Source organism: Barbatula barbatula, assembly GCF_947034865.1.
Source record: "Barbatula barbatula genome assembly, chromosome: 5".
NCBI classification, from domain to species: Eukaryota; Metazoa; Chordata; class Actinopteri; order Cypriniformes; family Nemacheilidae; genus Barbatula; species Barbatula barbatula.
In genome coordinates, this window is record NC_136769.1 from 20761702 (window position 1) to 20781759 (window position 20058).

The 20058-nt window shown below is 37.4% G+C and overlaps 1 protein-coding gene across 1 annotated transcript in view; it reads left to right on the forward strand.

Annotated features, from left to right (window-relative positions):
* Window positions 1-20058, forward strand: part of kcnt2b (potassium sodium-activated channel subfamily T member 2b) — a gene marked incomplete at its 5' end in the record, with an annotated part of 61985 nt that overhangs the window by 15391 nt on the left and 26536 nt on the right. The window contains 8 exons of the mRNA XM_079456234.1: window positions 10261-10360; window positions 13453-13506; window positions 14140-14188; window positions 15762-15821; window positions 16197-16271; window positions 17052-17135; window positions 17408-17502; window positions 19140-19320. Of these exons, the coding sequence (XP_079312360.1) occupies window positions 10261-10360; window positions 13453-13506; window positions 14140-14188; window positions 15762-15821; window positions 16197-16271; window positions 17052-17135; window positions 17408-17502; window positions 19140-19320 (698 nt within the window). The remainder of the gene's footprint in view (window positions 1-10260; window positions 10361-13452; window positions 13507-14139; window positions 14189-15761; window positions 15822-16196; window positions 16272-17051; window positions 17136-17407; window positions 17503-19139; window positions 19321-20058) is intronic.

The following is a 20058-nucleotide window of genomic DNA, read 5'->3' on the forward strand; positions in this document are numbered from 1 at the left end:
GTTGACAGATGGCTGTAAATTAACAGTAGTTTCTAAAACTGCGAAATATTGCCCAGGATGCATTGTTTTCTACAGTATATTACTGTTTTAATAAAAACCAGTATGTTGCTGTTAGAATTTGGCTGTTTCTAACAGCAATTTTTTACAGTGTGTGATATGATCTGAACCGTACGTTTTGTGATTATGGCTTGAAAGAGTTTAAGGCTTGGCTACAGCCAGTTGCTAACAATGTATTTGAAGCCTACTGCTTCGTATGCAAGAAAGAAATCTGATCTGTGAATGTTGGGTGTGCGGTTTTTTTATGTTGTGATACAGGTCTTAAATTTCATTCATAATGGTCTAAAAGACTTTGTGAAACCTGCAGAAACCCTGTAATCCATTGGGCAGGTGCAGGGTTTTTCCTGGCTCAAAATGAGTTGGAGGTGGTGCCAACCTGATCTTGTACATAAGCGCATGTGTAGGCCTACCGTCCCTTTAAGTGGATTAACCAAACACTTTACAAACAAAATAAAAGTTCTAAAAATGAGATGAAATTTTAAATTATAAAGCAACAGAAAAGTTGCTTAAAATCAAATATAAGATTTTTATCATTTCAACTAACATTTCAGCCCACAATAGCCAACTGAATTCACCAGTTTTACTCAATGAGCAAAACACATCCATGAACGATCTGTACTGCATACGTGTTACCTCTACGCACTCCATATCGAGTATGTGTAAATGGGGCATAAGTTGAATGCAGCTGTTTTATTTTTTCAAGACACACAACATCATTTTGGCCAGAGATGAGGCGGCACGGAATATGACTGAGGCGGCCGCCTCCAATTTTTCTATGCAGGAAAACCCCTGCAGGTGTTGAGCTGTGCTCAAGGAACTTGTGTTTGCCAATATGAGAAAATATTAAAACCATAGATTACCCCAAAATGAAACTCCATCTATTGTTTATTTTGTTTTAGTCGTTTGTTGACTGTCAGATGCATATTGCACATAAAAACACACTAAATGGATCGGCTGGTCTTATGCAAAGTTTGTTTTTATTCAGTTCTGTTTTAGCTCTTTTTGTTCATTTTGTGCACTGTTGCAGCTTTACAGCTTTTTTAATAGATATTATTTTTACACTTTACACTACATTGCCAGTTTTGCTTCTGGCAATGACATGTAGTGTTGGTGCTAACCAGACAGAAAAGATAGAATCATTTCCAATTTTATCATCCAATTATTAAGAAAAAATAAATACATATTTTTGCCAGGTCAGAAATCACCTACTTCCATACTCATATAGAAAGTATCCCCGAAGCCTCAGTATGCAAACCGCCGAGATTTGTAAGTGTGCATCGGGTGGACGCGTCTCTATCCCATGATGCCACGGGAGCTGAGCAACGGTCAAATTTCAAAAGTAAATTAAATAAAAATAGCGGAAAGCTCTATGTAAGTACTGATAAATGAATTTATTGTTAACAAATTACTTATTACTTACAGGTTGTTGTTGTTAGTACGTCCTAGGGCGTCACATGTAAGGTTGGGCGATATTGCCAAAATTTATGTTGAAATAAGTTTCTTAATTTCGGTGGATAAGATATAATTCTGATAACAATATGAACAATATTGCACAAAGCAAAATGTAAAATGTATAATGAAAGAGCCGTCCGAAATGAATGACATGCTGATCAAAATCATTCTAGATACCAGCAGTGTGCAAAGCTACATATGATAAGAATAAAATATGTTTGTATAGGCCTGTGCCCTTACCATGTGGAAGTATCAAATATTAGAATCATGATACCAATAAAAGATAGAATAACTTTTCTAAATGGGCTTCAAAGCATGGTCTTATCTGGGGCACAGGCCTCCCATCACCGGACACTTTTTTATGGAAAGCCTGATTTTGACATATTCATCTAGTTTAACAATCTTCAATTATTAACGTCCACTGTTTTTCCTTTTTCTGTTTTTTTCTAAACTTTTTAAAAGATTTTTCATGCTCTCCTGCAAGTTGACATTAAGAGCCATTTAAATTAGTTTCAGTGTTTTTCATATAGCCCTATAGTATGATTCAGTTTATAGAAACTACAAAATTTGCCCTTCTGTCCTGGAAAACTGACATCAAGAAGTGTTTAAACTCGTTTGTGTTTATTTTCTGAGAAAAAATGTGGGTATTTAAGACAAAATCAGACGATCCGTCGTAACTTGTGCATCATGGCTGTCGCACACGCAAACATGGATTTCTGGGCGCATACAATTTTGCAGATTAATTTTGTTATATAAACAAAATAACACCAGTAGCCGCGGAGCAGAACGTGGGCTCAGACGGATACAGTTTGCATTTCCGGATGCAGCTGGAGAATACATCACATAAATCTTTACTTTACGATACTAAACTTTTATGTTTCCGTTATTAGAGCTTGATTCAGTTTTTGCGACCATTCTTCAAAGCGTCCATACGGTTTTCAAACAACATGAAAGTGGGTAAATGATTACAGAATATTCATTTTTTGTGTAAACTGTTCCTCTACATGCCGGCAGTGTGCCGGTGTGCCAATTTCACAATTCATTGGTCTCTGCTGTGTTATTGGTTATTATTAAATTATAAAAAATTCTTAAACGTTTTAATATGCAGTAGAGTGTTGAAGTATATTAACTTATTCATTCGTCAATTTAGGCAGGATTGTTGTGTTATTGCTTTTTTTAACCAGCAACTGTATTGGCTGTTCCCAGCATTCTCACCAAGAGATCTGTATGAGACTGTGTGTTTTATTCTCTCCAGAGGCAGATGGTTTTCATGAGATTTTCCCTTTTCCCCTCCTATAGCTAACTAGTCAACAATGTTATCAAACCCAGCTGCTCGGTTCCTCTCATGTGGCGATGTTTACAATCCACCCGCTAACTGCTGTTATTCCCTCAAGTGGAAGGACGTTTAACCCAAAAAAGCATGTGGCATACAGCTTGAGAGCGACAGTTTGAGAGCTGGGGTGTTACCCAAGTGTGCCGTGAGACAGCAGGAGTTTATCTAGAATGAAAAAATGAAAAAACTCATTTGACTTACACAAACACCTTTCAATGGCAGCAAAAACAACTTTTTTATATGTCCTTAAAGATAGGGTAACATGCTATTAAATGCATTCTGACTTCTTTAAACTGTTAAATGTGCTGGCTGCTTATGCTTAACATTTACAACTTGTAAGTTGGACGTACACTGTTAAAGTTAAAGGTTCTTTGAGGAACCGTTTGGGGTTGTTCGCATTGCCACACCGGCGGAACTCTGAGGATCCCTCAGGGCTTCTTGAGGAAGACTTTTTTTTAAATGGTTTGGAGCTACATTGGGTGCTCCAAGGCACAGTTTACACTATTTTGTTTACCCCTGTAGTGTATTGTTCTGCTGTATTGCCATCCACAATATTTGAATAAGCAGAAATACAAAAACCAAATACAAAGCAAACAGTTTATTGATAAACAACTTAAATTTATGTTGAATAAATATTCATTGGATCGTCAATATTGTACATTACAATTGAAAATTCATGAAATTGCATGTACGTGTAATTCACATTGTGTTGGTAATATTGTTATAAATTAAAAGTTTTTATCTCAACAAAATTGTAACAAATAATTATAAAAATTACAAAAAATATAGATATTTGCAATTCAAATTGACCACAGTATACAACGCAATCAGTAACATTTTCATTGATAATATTTACATGGGACATTTGAGGATGGTGCTTGTCCAAGGCCAGGAGGATAGTGAAAGACCTCAACCATCCTAACAATGGACTGTTCTCTCTGTAGCGGTCAGGAAAGCTTTTCCGCTCCTTGAAGGCAAATACAGAGAGAATAAGGAGGAGCTTCTTTCCTCATGCTATAAGGGGCCCTCAACCAAAACTCTCCTACGTAAACACACATATGCATACATTGTACAAATTGTATTGTACAGAAATATATATACATATATTGCACAGCACCTGCCCTTTACATGGACACTTCCCAACTCCCCTACACTTTTTATATTTATATATAGTTTAACCCTTCCTTTCCTATCTCGTTTCTTCTATATTCGGACAGTCGAAAAAGCATTTCACTGCATGTCGTACTATGTATGGTTTTGTATGTGACAAATAGACTTTGAAGTTGATAATTGATAAGACTCAAGACAGCTGAAGATAACTTGATGCTCTGCTTCTTAAAGTCCAGCTAAGAAGTTGTCTCTCATAGCGAGGCCTACACCCATGGTAATGTTGAATTATGCCAGCAAGCTAATCTTTCCTAGCAAGAAAAAACACTGCACACAATGGGTTTCCTGCTAGGCTATATGTTGAAATCCTGTCCTCTCAGGGCCTCTGCAGCCTATAAAATAAAGTAAAAATGCAGCTTTCAACATACTTCAAAAATCATATGTTATGTTATCATGTTTTTATTGTGTTAGTTAGCTGGATTATTTTGATATTGTGGCTTAAATATTATGAATATAATTTGAAATGCACAATGAAAAAGCATGATTTGGGAAACATTTTGAAAACTCATCAAATACATACGGAACTATGTCACATATACCCGACTTGACGAGTATCCTGGAAAACTGTCAGTCGTGTCATTTTCATATGTAACACAGTGAAGAATATGCATTCGGTTATCTGAAAATATGATGTTACATTTTGATCATTGCATTTGATTATATTTTTTTCTGAACAACATTAAGCCTAAAAATCGAAATCGTTTTTTAATTTCTTCTTTTTATTTCTGTGACATTTTTAGTCATAGAAATAAACAGTTTGATGTGTAGTGCACCGCATCAGCCAAGTGACCTTCTGCAAATGACAGTTTATGAACCACATACTGTGAGAGCTGAAGACGAAAAGCAGAGTAGCAAATGGACGGACCGCCAACATTATGATAATACTCCCGAGTTATTACAGAAAAAAATATGAATGTGTTGTTTTTGTCATCTCTGTCCCCACCATTTTTCAAAACACAGTTACACCACTGAATTTTTGTGTCATATATGTTTGCTAAACAGAAGATGGGTCAGAACATGATGGGTCAAAAACAACGATAACTACTACTACAACCTAAACCTGTTCTCTTTCACAACAGCAAAGCACACACGTTTTCCATATATAACAGTAAAATATGACACGTAAAACATAAGATCAGATATATAAACACAGAGGGGTGGTAGGGGGCGGTATGTCCTCTTGACACAAGCCAGCCTGCCTGCCTGCCTTAAAAGAAGAACATCAGTAAGCGTCTGTTCAAGGTATTAAATCATAGCCATAAAAGCATCCACCATAATTTTATACTTTATACATTATGAGAATATACTGATAAACACAATAATAAGATGCTTGCGGTTTGGTTATTTATTCTGTATTAGAGCACACGTGAATATTAGCCCCCGTCAGCTAATGGCTGAGGGAGAAAAGACAATAACGTTATCCAAATCTGGATCAAATGTATTGTATAATGGCTAAAACATCGTGTATATAATAAATTCGAAATTACTTTGGTTATTAATATGCATGTTTGTATTTTTTATGACAAACAATATTAAAATGTATGAAAGTACACCAAATAGCGTCTTTATTTTCGTTCTTTTTTATTTGAGCATTATATATATATTTATATATTATCCTACAGAACATTATATTTACTGAAGAACTGGTTAGTGTGTCTGTATTTAGTTTGGCTGCCAAGCGGCGAGTGCAACCAGTTTACGTCATCGAAAAAGAACATGGCGGCCTCCTCAGGTTAAAATGAGCAGAGGCGTCATGCCCATTCAAACAGACATGAATTCATTTAGCACATCACACATTGGTTTACAATGGTAACATTGGTCTGTGGTTAAGAGAGTACAATATTTAAAACATTTTCATTGTCAGTGAGTATTTTTACATCTGCAAATATAACAAAGAACATATAATAAAAACTCATGTGCAATGTTAATAAATATAATACTTACATTTTTGCTATTCAACTGGAAAATATTGAAAGTTCTGAGGATAAGAGATTAAAACAAAACTTAATATGATAAAAATATTACGTTAATTACCGACAATTTATGTAACGGGTGAGGAAACCATTCAACACAACCAACAATTTGTTAATGAAAAATAAGGCGTTTCATTCGCTAAAAGTAAACATAATAACTAAAATTATTTGTTATTTAACGCTACCATTTAGCCCCACAAGCTTCATTATATTCGTTAGCATCTCGGCTAAATTAAGCGCTGTCTACACTATGTACTACATAAACGGTTAAACAGCAAAAACAGCCACACAATTAGACGTGTCAGTGTATACATGTATATAAATACTATATAGTTAATATATATACTACGCGTAAGTATATTTATTTACAGCGCCACAGTACTGTCGAGGGCGAGCCTGCGCTATAAACACAATGGAAAGCTGCACTTAGTTTAGATGGAAAGCACAAAAACAACCTTTACATCTTTCAACAGATTTCAGTGACTTATATCTACGTAGAACTTTCTTTTTTTGCCTCCAATTATTATAATCTTAATAGTAAGAAATATGAAATACTTTATTGTAAAATCTGAAGCAGGCTAAGAATTGTTCAAATGTCGTTTACCCTTTTCTAATCATGTGCATGACTTTATAATGTATGTTCACATGGCAGGGGCCAAAAACTTTGGACTATTCTTATTCTTATAAAACATCAAAATAATCAGACACTAAAAATCCATATTTCATGGTACTGAAGATTAATATGAGACTGGCTGAAACTGCGTGTGTTACCCGATCTTTCATGAACCACCGTCACCTCGCACAAGGCACAGGATTTGTGTTTAATGGACGCGTTTTTCAATGTGGGTTCTGTTCTGTCCCTGAACTTTGATCAAATCCAATTACACCTAAAAGCTAATGAGATATAAATACATTAGGATTGAAAAACTGAAATATGCTGATGAAGGCAAGCGGGCACAAAATAGGCCGCTATTGTGAGCGTGTGGAAAGACAAAGTCATTGTGCTTTACAAATGTGTGGAAAAAGATGGAAATATAGTTTCCACTCAAAAGAACGTACAGAACTATATATAAACACCCTTAACACACTTGAATGGTTGCAGGCATTGTCCATGGAAAATAAGAAATATAAAAAATTGTCGAGACGAGAAAACAAAAATCAACATTATTAGGGTTGACCTTCACTAACCGTAACTATAAATCTGATGATTTGTGATCTGCGCAGAACGAATCAAACCCTCCCCGCCCACCAAACCTGGATTATGATAACTAGATGTGAGAGTGTGTTAGGAAAGCCGGAGATGCTCTCTGTCGCCATAGCAACACACAGCATGGTCTGGCGGGATTGCCGCTGTGAGGGGATGCGATGTAGGGTTGACCCCCACGTGGAGACTGTGACATGTCAAGGAAAAGCGATAATCCAAATTCAGAGGGTCCACTCTCTTTTTTTGTCTCATTGTTATGACACGACTCACCACATACTATGTGTCTCTGTCCAATTATTCAGAGCTCTGTGGAAATGAGGTTGGCTCCAGAGATCTGAGAGGTGGTCTTTAAAACACTGGAGTGGTCTTGTGCGCACATATACGGTCACTGGCTAATGTGTCTTCTTTGTGAGGAGAACTGATTTAAACAGGGCTAAGGGGATTATATACGCTATGTGCGTGTGTGTGTCATTCTCTTATTCAGAGCTGTGTTGAACTTGTTGTGGTTATGCTTGTTTGTGTGTGACTTTAATACTTTAAGTACGTCCAAAACCCGCAGACAAATATTAAGGATGACCAATAGAAATGATTTATTAAATTTCTTTACTAAAGGTCACGACATGTCATATTTTGTGTTTAGATGATTGATTGCGTGCTTTGAAAGACTGCGTTGAAGAAGTTCAATGGCAGCAGATTGTAACATATTCATTGGCTGTAAAGTATACGCCTGATAAACACGGTGAAGTGAAATTAAAAACCATTAAAGTTCAGAACTGACGAAACAATCGTGTTTATTAACCATGATTACAATTGTTTGCAAAATAATCTTGATTATCATTTTACCCATGATCGTGCAGCCCTAGTGTGCACTGTTTGATAATATAAACACAAAATGTACACAATCTTTTATGAGCTTTTTACTATTTGAGTGAAGCTATGGTCACAAAATAAGAGTCCTGTCAACTCAGAGGAAAAATACTTTAGTATTTGCTTAAGAAAATTGTAGTTCCCTAGCAAACCGATAAACTGTAGTAAACACGGTAGTACATTATAGTAAGGTTCAAAAACACTATAGCATCTAGGACTTTTACTGCAGCTTACTATAGTAAATAACACATGATAGACAATGCGAAGCTGACGTCACGCCCCATGTTGCATGTTGCAGTGGGGCTGTCATCGTGGGAGGATTTGATGTGTACCGTTACTTTGTTTGTTATATGGAGAAATCGAGATTGACTGAACCATGGGATTTTTTCTAAAGGACTCTGCGTAATGCTAGTGCAGTTTTTAACACAGCAAGACCGACCTGCCATAGTTATATTTATAAGAAGAAAAACAAAACACTGCATCTTCCCAAGAGGGCGCAACATTCAACACGGCGTGACGTAGCTTCACATTCTCTATAGTATACTATAGTCATTCATTTGGACAAATATACCTCTATTGTATAGTTGTTTTTCATCTTAAAGCCGCAATTTTTTTCTTCAGTTGAAGTCTGAAAATGAACTTCCCCCTCTAAGCCAATTCTTTAGTTTAGTTTTATGTGAAGTTATCTTTACATTGTGTTGTGAACATGCGCAAATCTAAAATCACCATAAAAAACGTAACAACCCTCTTTCGTTTTGCTTTAAATTCTATGAACAAGAAAATTATGGATATACTTTTTCATACAGTGGGCCTATATATAATAAAGGTCGACATGCTTATTTCCTGTTAGTTCAAATGAATTCAGAGTCATTTGGTCTGAGTTGAAACAGTCTTGGCATCAATCGATAACAACACTTCTCTGCCTCTTTTTCTCTCTTTTAAAAAAAGCTGAATTCATTTGCATTTGAAGACTATTTAAACACATTTACACATATTTTTATTCACGTTCAAACATAAACACATTTAAAACTATTCTGTGGAATTCTGCAGAGTTGAACCAAAAATGTTTAGTGCGGAATTTAATAAAAAGTCTGCAGATCACATATGGCCCTGTTTATGAGGAAAAACTATTTGAAAGAAGTTCAAAACCTATGAGAGGGAAGATGTACACACATAAGGAACTAAAAGTAAGTGATTTAAAAATGTAAATTGTGTGGCTCATATAAAATAATGTGGCGCCTGTTTTTTCCCTATAGGAGCCAATGGATCCTTAACTGATTTTTCCTTAAGACTAATGTTGAAAACTTTGAAGCTCCATTTTTTCAAATGCTTCTAACATTTAGGCTCTTAAGGCCTCTGCTGATGTTGCTTCATTGGCTTCCAATGTGAGTGGATTACTGTAAACGCTCTTCACATTTGTTTTTACATCCGAGAGTCAGAATGACCGTCAGGGGTCATGCAAACAGTATGTCTGAAGGTTAAAAATAAGCATAAACTGCAGTAACAGAGAGTGTATGGAGTGAAATGATGAAGTGTTATGTTTTTTGTTTTTGCTCTGGCCCTCACGGTGGACGTCATTTATAATTCTGCATTAAGCCAGCACAGATGGCAAGGTCAACCACAGCCGGCCTTCGCAGAAGACGTGACATCATTTCCTCCTGACGCTATTAGAATTTAATATAGCAACACCATCCTGCTCTTCTCAATTTATTGCTTTTTATATTACTGCCATGGAAATACGTCTAACTCTCTTGCCTCCTGTCTCACACACATCACCATTATCTCTCCTCCTCCTTCTTCTTCATCTGTTTTTTATCTCCATCCAAACCTCATCATTCCTTTTAGAGTGCAGGTAGAGTTCTATGTGAATGAAAACACTTTCAAGGAGCGTCTCAAGCTGTTCTTCATCAAAAACCAAAGATCCAGTGAGTCCTTTAGCTCCCGGGCCGAGGAGCGCCTCTCATTGTGGCTTTTCTCGTGCTGTGAGGTGCTAGTTTGTGTCTGCTTTCACGTGAAGTGCTGTTGACCCCTTTGAGGGGCTCGCCGGGGCTGGTGATGGGTAATTGGTTGGTCTTGTATTTGCTTCTGGTCGTTTGATGTGCTGTCCTTTGGCTGTCATGTCCCGTCCATGAGAACTCGGCGTCACTTGTTGTTTGTGAAGGTCTTTATAATGCTGATTTGGGATGACATGCCGCTCTCGTCCGCAGGTTTGAGGGTGAGACTGTTCAACTTCTTCCTGAAGGTTCTGAGCTGCCTGCTGTACATCGTACGAGTGCTCTTGGACGACCCGCGTGAGGAGAGAGACTGGTGAGAATACTGTAGAGAGAGCTGGGTTAAGAGGAGTCACATTTTAAGGTGTCATTGGCGCACCCCTGACGTGAAGGCCAAACAGTGGGCAGTAAAGTAAAATCCCAGAATGCATGGCAACAATAAAATGCTGTCATCCAGAAAATATTTTTTCTGTTTAGTTAATATGGACATAAATAAATATTTTGTGCTTAAAGCTGCAATCCATAATATTTGCCTCTCTATCGCCATCTGTGTTTGAAATATCAAACATCATTTAACAGTTTATAATTTATAGATTACTATTATAAGATTAATGTTTTGAAGTAAGCTTCTGGGGTAAGTTAAGAAACTTGTACTTGGTCAATAACTGATTTTGGTTTATTGTTAGCCAAAGAAAGTTTTGGATTTTAGTTTTGAATGTGAATATAATATTACGGAGAAAAAAGCAAATGTTGTGTAATTGTTTCTCTATTTTACAATTTTTAATGGTTGTTAGCTAAACGAAAGTAAAGTTAAAAATATGGAAAATATGGAAATTTATAATAATAACAATCATAATTTCTATGTAATAATATTATTGATAATTTCCCGTCTTCAAGTGAAAAATATTCAAATATTTTGATTATTATCATTCATGATATTATTATATTTACTGTTTTAGGGTAAATAGGGTTTGCTGGTTTCAGGAAGGTTTTGAATTTGAAGACAAACTGGCTGCACTGTAAAAAAATCAGATTAAATTATTAAATTAATTCAAAATAGTTCAGTTGAATTTAAATTATATTGAACTGCCTTAAAAATCAAGTTATAAAATACAACTAGATTTTTAAGTTCAGTGAAGGTAATTTAAATGTAACTTAAAGTTTTTCAGTTTCTTTTTTTATACAGTAGACCTTAGCTTAGTCTGGTTCTAAGCTTAGTCTGGTTCTTAGTTTAGTCTGGTTCTTAGCTTAGTCTGGTTCTTAGCTTAGTCTGGTTCTTAGCTTAGTCTGGTTCTTAGCTTAGTCTGGTTCTTAGCTTAGTCTTGTTCTTATCTTAGTCTTGTTCTTAGCTTAGTCTTGTTCTTAGCTTAGTCTGGTTCTTAGCTAAGTCTGGTTCTTAGCTTAGTCTGGTTCTTAGCTTAGTCTGGTTTTTAGCTTAGTCTTGTTCATAGCTTAGTCTGGTTCATAGCTTAGTCTGGTTCTTAGCTTAGTCTGATTCTTAGCTTAGTCTGGTTCATAGCTTAGTCTTGCTCTTAGCTTAGTCTGGTTCTTAGCTTATTCAGGTTCTTAGCTTAGTCTGGTTCTTAGCTTAGTCTTGTTCTTAGCTTAGTCTGGTTCATAGTCTAGTCTGGTTCTTAGCTTAGTATTGCTCTTAGCTTAGTCTGGTTCTTAGCTTAGTCTGGTTCTTAGCTTAGTCTGGTTCTTAGCTTAGTCTGGTTCATAGCTTAGTCTTGCTCTTAGCTTAGTCTGGTTCTTAGCTTAGTCTGGTTCTTAGCTTTGTCTTGTTCTTATCTTAGTCTGGTTCTTAGCTTAGTCTGGTTCTTAGCTTAGTATTGTTCTTAGCGTAGTCTGGTCCTTAGCTTAGTCTGGTTCTTAGCTTAGTCTGGTTCTTAGCTAAGTCTGGTTCTTAGCTTAGTCTTGTTCTTAGCTTAGTCTGGTTCTTAGCTTAGTCTGGTTCTTAGCTTAGTCTGGTTCTTAGCTTAGTCTGGTTCTTAGCTTTGTCTTGTTCTTAGCTTTGTCTGGTTCTTAGCTTAGTCTGGTTCTTAGCTTAGTCTTGTTCTTAGCGTAGTCTGGTTCATAGCTTAGTCTTGCTCTTAGCTTAGTCTGGTTCTTAGCTTAGTCTGGTTCTTAGCTTAGTCTGGTTTTTAGCTTAGTCTTGTTCATAGCTTAGTCTGGTTCATAGCTTAGTCTGGTTCTTAGCTTAGTCTGGTTCTTAGCTTAGTCTGGTTCATAGCTTAGTCTTGCTCTTAGCTTAGTCTGGTTCTTAGCTTATTCAGGTTCTTAGCTTAGTCTGGTTCTTAGCTTAGTCTTGTTCTTAGCTTAGTCTGGTTCATAGTCTAGTCTGGTTCTTAGCTTAGTATTGCTCTTAGCTTAGTCTGGTTCTTAGCTTAGTCTGGTTCTTAGCTTAGTCTGGTTCTTAGCTTAGTCTGGTTCTTAGCTTTGTCTGGTTCTTATCTTAGTCTGGTTCTTAGCTTAGTCTGGTTCTTAGCTTAGTATTGTTCTTAGCGTAGTCTGGTCCTTAGCTTAGTTTGGTTCTTAGCTTAGTCTGGTTCTTAGCTAAGTCTGGTTCTTAGCTTAGTCTGGTTCTTAGCTTAGTCTGGTTCTTAGCTTAGTCTGGTTCTTAGCTTAGTCTGGTTCTTAGCTAAGTCTGGTTCTTAGCTTAGTCTGGTTCTTAGCTTAGTCTGGTTCTTAGCTTAGTCTGGTTCTTAGCTTAGTCTGGTTCTTAGCTTTGTCTTGTTCTTAGCTTTGTCTGGTTCTTAGCTTAGTCTGGTTCTTAGCTTTGTCTGGTTCTTACCTTAGTCTGGTTCTCAGCTTAGTCTGGTTCTTAGCTTAGTCTTGTTCTTAGCGTAGTCTGGTCCTTAGCTTAGTCTGGTTCTTAGCTTAGTCTTGTTCTTAGCGTAGTCTGGTCCTTAGCTTAGTCTGGTTCTTAGCTTAGTCTGGTTCTTAGCGTAGTCTGGTTCTTAGCTTAGGCTTGTTCTTAGTTTAGTCTGGTTCTTAGCTTAGTCTGGTTCTTAGCGTAGTCTGGTTCTTAGCTTAGTCTGGTTCTTAGCTTAGTCTGGTTCTTAGCGTAGTCTGGTTCTTAGCTTAGGCTTGTTCTTAGTTTAGTCTGGTTCTTAGTTTAGTCTGGTTCTTAGCTTAGTCTGGTTCTTAGCTCAGTCTGGCTTAAGGTGTTTTTTAAGCAGGAACATCTGAGGGATATGCAAGTGAGCGAAAGAAGAATGATAGTCAAAAGTGAAACCCGTCGGTTCTATTTTGAGTTCAGAGTCCGTGCAGTGCTGGGGAGAGAGAGAGAGAGTGGGAAGTCGGAGTGAAGTAAAATGGAGAGAAGATTGAAGTGCCTTCAGTTATTTAATGCGTAAAAGCAAAGCAGTTAAAACTTGTGTATGTGTGTGTTTCCTTCCCCTGCAGTCCTGGCTGTCTCAGACAGAATGCCTCTGCCCACAACAGAAGCCATTTTGACTGGTAAGTATCCAGACTCTTGACTCTGGCAGGAGTAATGGGCGATATGGTGGCCAAGGGCCAGATGGGGGAATAGGCTGATAAATGTCCATTTTAATATGAACCAAATCTTTCCAAGTGAGACTAGGGCAACATTGCATTGTAGCCTGATAGTCCAGTGTACCTTGCATGTGATTTGCATTCCAAGCCAAACACATACTCTCTGCACATACCCATTGAAGGCAAACATTTACATCGGCTCATAAATGAGGCTGTATTGAAGTTTTTAACATAAAAAAGGCCTTTAACATGTTCAAAAGTAAACAAAACTGGTATTTTCTTCCTATATGTTTTGACTCATGCAAACAATAGAATTGATTTATTGACCTTAGTCAGGAGGGAAGCCATGTGATAATACTAGAACATGTTTACATTTACATTTAGTCAGCTTTGATTTCCTTATTCCTAACAAAACTCTTTGCTTGTTTGTGTGTTTATTTCTCAGGCATCATTATAGATGCATGAGATTCAGGTGTTGCTGTGGTTGTTTGACGTGTGAAAGGAAAGCGTTCAATTATGGACTTTGTTCCTGATTTGAGCGTCTCTAAATTGCCTTTTTTCTTTCTTTCGATCCCTAATAATGGCTTCTGTCATCAGGTCCCTCATTATTTGGGTGAACAGACCTCTGCCGCTTTGGGCCCTTCAGGTCAGAAAAACACAGACTAACACACAGGAACATACACAGGTTTCTTTAACTATGGGTCGGGTACATTCATTAATGTTTATTTCATGTTTCACATTTTTATGTTCCTTTAAATTCAGAAGGATTTTGATTGGCTGCCAATGTTTTATGGGTCATTTGCTCTAAAGGTTATACTTATGATACCTCACATTGTTATGTGGACTCTGCTTTTCTCTTTAATATAAAAAAACTTTTTATTAGACTTTTTATTAGAACAATCATTAAAAACAGATCAAATACATACGTTCTAGGTTCAGAGATTCTGTTATTTTTACAAAGGTGTGTAACAGCGCCAACTGCTGTACAACAGTACAAACACAGATTGCCGAAATAACTCATCAATGGAAGGGAAAGAGTTAAATATAAACCTATTCAAAACGTCTCCACCGGTACCGATTGCCAATTATTCAGAATAGGGATGTCTATCAAATTAGCATCGGACGATGTCTACAGTGAAACATCGCGATGGACGATGACCTTGTCTTTTTTCAACGTAGGCTGTGCAGACACGTGGCATCTTTATACAATGCTAGCTGCACAGATATGCATCGTCAACTTTTTTTGGAATGTTATTATTTCCAACAGCCCAAAAGAGCTCATGTGACGCCACTTTCCATCTCTCTCCACTGGCTACCGGTTGAAGCCCGGATCAGATTCAAGTCACTGATATTTGCATACAGATCTATCACTGGATCACATACTTTCACATACTCCTACACCCCATCACGAACCCTGCGTTCAGCAAACGAGCGGCGTCTTGTAATGTCTTCTCATAAGGGCACTAAATCTCTTCCCCGCTCATTCTCCTTCACAACTCCTTCCTGGTGGAACATTCTTCCCAATGCGGTCCGGTCACCCACATCTCTCACATCCTTCAAAAAACTACTTAAAACACACCTCTTCGGCGAATACTTTAATCTTTAAAAGAAAAATGTATGTGCGCAAACCCTCTCTCTTCTCTCAACAGGTAGTGGTCTGGCTTTTGTTGAAACTAGTAACTTTTTATTAGCACCTATTGTACTGTTGCTCTTTCATGACATATTGCTTATTGCTCCCTGAACTCTCTGTGAGTCGCTTTGGATAAAAGTGTCTGCTAAAGGACAAAATGTAATTCATATAATGACTATTAATATTGAACATCATTTTCTTGTCCTCTTTTGATTGACAGGGTATATCAGCCCTGATCATCGGCTGTTTTAAAACTATCGGTCAATAACCAATAATACGGAGATTGCTTTTTTCTTTTATTGATACCGATTATGTAATTGGCATTACGCCATATGGACATATTTAAAATCTACAGTTTCTAGGACAGCTTTAATGGCACCTTTATATAACCAAAAAATCCTCCCCCGGAAACATGAAAGGGCCCGTAGTTAAAGAAACACACGCACTCTTGGGATTGTTGTGTTGCCTTCAGTTTGGCCATTTATTCACAGCTGCAGGCCCCTGCTGTTTCTTTCTACAAGACCTTCGTCTTTCTCTCTCATCTTTTCTCTGTTTGTCTCCGAGTCTTACTATTTTTCTCTCTCTCCAGGTGCTTGTTGCATTCATCAGCTTTTCAGAGACCATGCTGCTGGTGTATCTCAGCTACAAGGTGAGATATTAAACAGCACGCAGTTTTCCCCTAACACATAATGACATGATTTATATGTTGCATGCAAAAGGTCAAAAATACATTTTAAACCCTGCATGATCCACGACAACCTGCATCAACACGTCTCTCACTCTTTGTTCTGTATTGATTTCTATCACAACCAATAAGTGCTCTTCACCCACACTGGTCAGGTGTAAACATACAGACGAGATGTAAAATGATGCAGATGTTAATTGAGCCACCATCTGAACTGAAGCTGGCATGTGACCCTCGTTCGCCGATGGTTTGAAGCCAATTGAGGCTTCGTGTTATCCTCAAATCTGAAAGGTCACAGAAACATTGTTCCCTGACCCTGACATGTGTACTTGTTTCCAGGGCAACGTTTGGGAGCAAGTGTTGCGCATTCCCTTCGTTCTGGAGATGATCAGCGCCGTTCCGTTTGTGATCACTGTGAGTAAACAAAGAGTATGCAAAGACAAAACAAAAACTATAAAGATAACAATATCAGCCTCCAAACATAACATTATATATTTTTATCTTACATGCTACGGTTGCACATTCAAGGCCTTTAAATGCAGTTTTTCTTGTGCTTGTGGTTGTGGGTTTTTTAAACTTTATAGTACATTTTTGTCATTCTTGCTGTTATCAGGCCCTCATAAGAATCGATCGTCCTAAAATGAAAATTCTGTCATCATTTATTTCTGTGTAAGTTGTTCTCTACCTTTATACATGTTGCTGTTCTGCTGAACACAATAAAAGATATTTGGAAGAATGTTTGTAACCAAAGAGTTCAGCGGCACCATTGACTACCATTGTTGGAAAAGCATCTAGTGTAGTAGTCAATGGTGCCGCAGACCTAAATGGTTTAATTTGTGTTCAAAAGCAATTTAAACAAGTTTACAACAACTAACACAGGAGTAAATGATGACAGAATCAGTTTTTTAGGTTAAACTATTATTCTATTGTGTTTTCCTTCAGGATTTAGTTTTGTAGTCATTGTAGCCTGAACCCACACCCCTGGAATTCTCTTACTTTTTACAATTATAAAGTACAATTATTTAAATAACAACAAACAAAACTATTTTTCTAACCTTTTTAATACCATTTACATCTACAATACTTGTAAATTCAGTTGCTTTTTATTTGTACTTTTCACAACGTCTGAATAGTCTTGGAAACGCTGCGTTTCTTTCAACATAATTAAATTGTGGTTATTTTCTTTGCACTCAGGTGATTTTGCCCTCCCTCAGAAACTTGTTCATCCCTGTGTTCCTGAACTGCTGGCTGGCCAAACACGCTCTCGAGAACATGATTGTAAGAAATGAAGCATTCATCTTCCATCTGCACGGACTGTGTTCTTTCAAGCACGACTATTGTGTCAGCGTGTGTCTACTTTCAATGCTAAATCTCCTTCCCATATCTTCCTCATATCTCATTTTTCCAGACTGAAAGCTTTCTTGTTATCACATTTGTGATTGTCAGTATAATTTGTCTACCATCATTCATACATCCGCAATAGCACAATGTCATTTAAACCTCTCACTCCTTGCCTTCTTCTCTCTTCTATTCTGTGTTTTATATTTCAGAATGATCTGCACCGAGCGATCCAGCGCACGCATTCGGCCATGTTTAACCAGGTCCTCATTCTCATCAGCACTCTGCTTTGTCTCATCTTTACCTGGTGAGAAGTTCACTTTGATGCAGACATCCTTAAAACATTACTGTCGGGGTGAACTGTCCGCTATGAATTGTTTTGAGATGCGAGCGGGATGATGCATGTTTCTTGATTAATAACATGTTTGGGGCACGTTCACTTGTTCTGTCAGGGAAGGAGGGGGTTAGCGATGTACTCGTGAAACAGAAGGGAGAGAAATGTGTGACCTTTTCACCGTTGACAGCTGTGTGTTGACTCAACCGGCCCTTCAACACTGAACAAACACACACACACACACACACACCAGCAGTACTGAGAGATAGAAAGATCACGCCTTCCTGCACGTGGCCCGTCGCAGTATTATTGTGTTTCGGCTTGTTTTTATCACACTTTGTTCTGTACCATTCGAGGATCGTATAAGCCCTGTCTGTCTCTTCGTACGCATGTATATCCATGCAGAACGGTCTACCTGAAAAGCCTTTAAATCTCCAAGAGAGCTGTTCATGCAGCCATGGGCAAAGTTCTGAATTTGAAAACCTGGTGGATTCTTTAGCTGGAATTGTAATTGAATGGTGATTTAGTGTTTAAAGCGACAGGCATGACAGGAAGAGGAATACACTGAATTTCAATAGGAAGAAACTCAACACGGGCTAAGGCATTCAAGGAAATTAGGTTTCATAAAAAGGTTAGCAATATCAAATGAATATAAGTGCGTTATGGTCATATATCAGAACGATCTGGCTGAATCGCATCTGTGCTGATATACAACCATAATAGCACATTGTGAGTGATGCTGCTTTTTATTCAGTTCACATTCATTGTTTAGAGCTTTTTACAATGTTTGTCACTTTACACAAAGCATATTTACAGAACATGCATGTTTCTGTGTTACCAGACGTAGGTTTTATCAAAGAGCGTAGTTGTAATATACTGTATAAGTCTAAATAACAGTAGGGGTGCTCTGATACCATTTTTTAAAGTGATACTTTACCCAAAAATGAAAATCATTTTACTCTCCTTCCAGTTGTTCCAAATGTGTATAAATGTCTTTGATCTCATGAACACAGAGAAAGATATTTGGATAATGTTCATGACCAGACAGATTTTGACCCCCATTGCCTTCCATAGTGGGATAAAATACAATTTGAAGTCAAAAGTGCCCCAGAACTGTTTGCTGCCCTACATTCTTCAAAATGTCTTTTGTGCTCAACAAAACAGAAAAATTATGAAGTCATTTTTCCTACTATGGGAGTCAACGGGGGGCAAGATCTGTTTGGCTATAAGCATTCTTCCAAATATCTTTCTCTGTGTTCATCAGAACAAAGACATTTATACACATTTGTAAGGAGAATTTGACAGAATTGTCATTTTTGGGTGAACTGTCCTTTTAAAGACCGAATACAGTTTTTTTCATGACACTCGCCGATACCAATACCTGTATTATTTTTGGTGAGGTGGCAGTTTTCCAAGCACAACTGTGAATCAAATAACTCTGCCTCAAAACACACACAAAGACAATATTATTTAACCAAAATCAAGACCTGTTGTATAACATGTACTGTATTGTATTGGGTATAATTCAATGTTTCTAGAATCGGAAAGATACATTCCATTCTCCATTCGTTTCTAAATGGCATACATTATGTCCTCTCTGTTTTCTCCAGTATTTGTGGTATTCAGCACCTGGAACGAGCGGGGAACAACCTCACGCTCTTTGACTCTCTGTATTTCTGTGTGGTCACTTTCTCTACGGTGGGCTTTGGTGATGTCACACCTAAAATCTGGCCCTCTCAACTGCTGGTGGTCATCATGATCTGTGTGGCTCTAATAGTTCTACCAATACAGGTAAATCTGACATAGACACCAGGGATGCAACAATATAGCAGCAAGATTGTCTCAATATTACCGTGGTCACATGACTGTATGAAACGGTAGGTCTTCCGGGACTAACACGTATAAAATATAATAGATGTTAGCTTTGTCAAGATCCATCTGGTGCAATGATTTTATTTTATAAAAGGGATTTTTAGATCATTTGACCCATCTCATACTATAATACTATTAGAGGGTAAACAGAAGAGGATGCTTATGGCACGATTCCAAGTCATCATTTTCTATTGTAAATATCGTACCGCGGATATCCGATATTTCACACAGTGAGTAATATCGTACAGTGAGATTTTTATATTGTTACATCCCTAACAGACACACAGCTACATTAAATGTACATGCTTTGTGATGCCCATGACATACATTTTAACCTCAGTTCAAAGTATTCATAGGAAAGATACTCATTGACTTTTAATGGGTTAACAAACTTAAACGAATACATCCTGGCACCTGCTGAAATTTTGGGATTTACTATGAATATTTTAGGTCATAACGTTAGCTTTAAAACATCTTTTTAACACTTATTTCCATAACAGTTATATTTTTAATGGTTGCGTAACCCCAACCGTTTTATGCAGTTGTTCAACCGCACCGGTCTTGCACATAATCAAACTGATTTTGCACTTTCATCTGTCAAACATTTTATGCAAATATTATGTGGCTATGATGACAAAAGCAGCGAGCCGAATCACT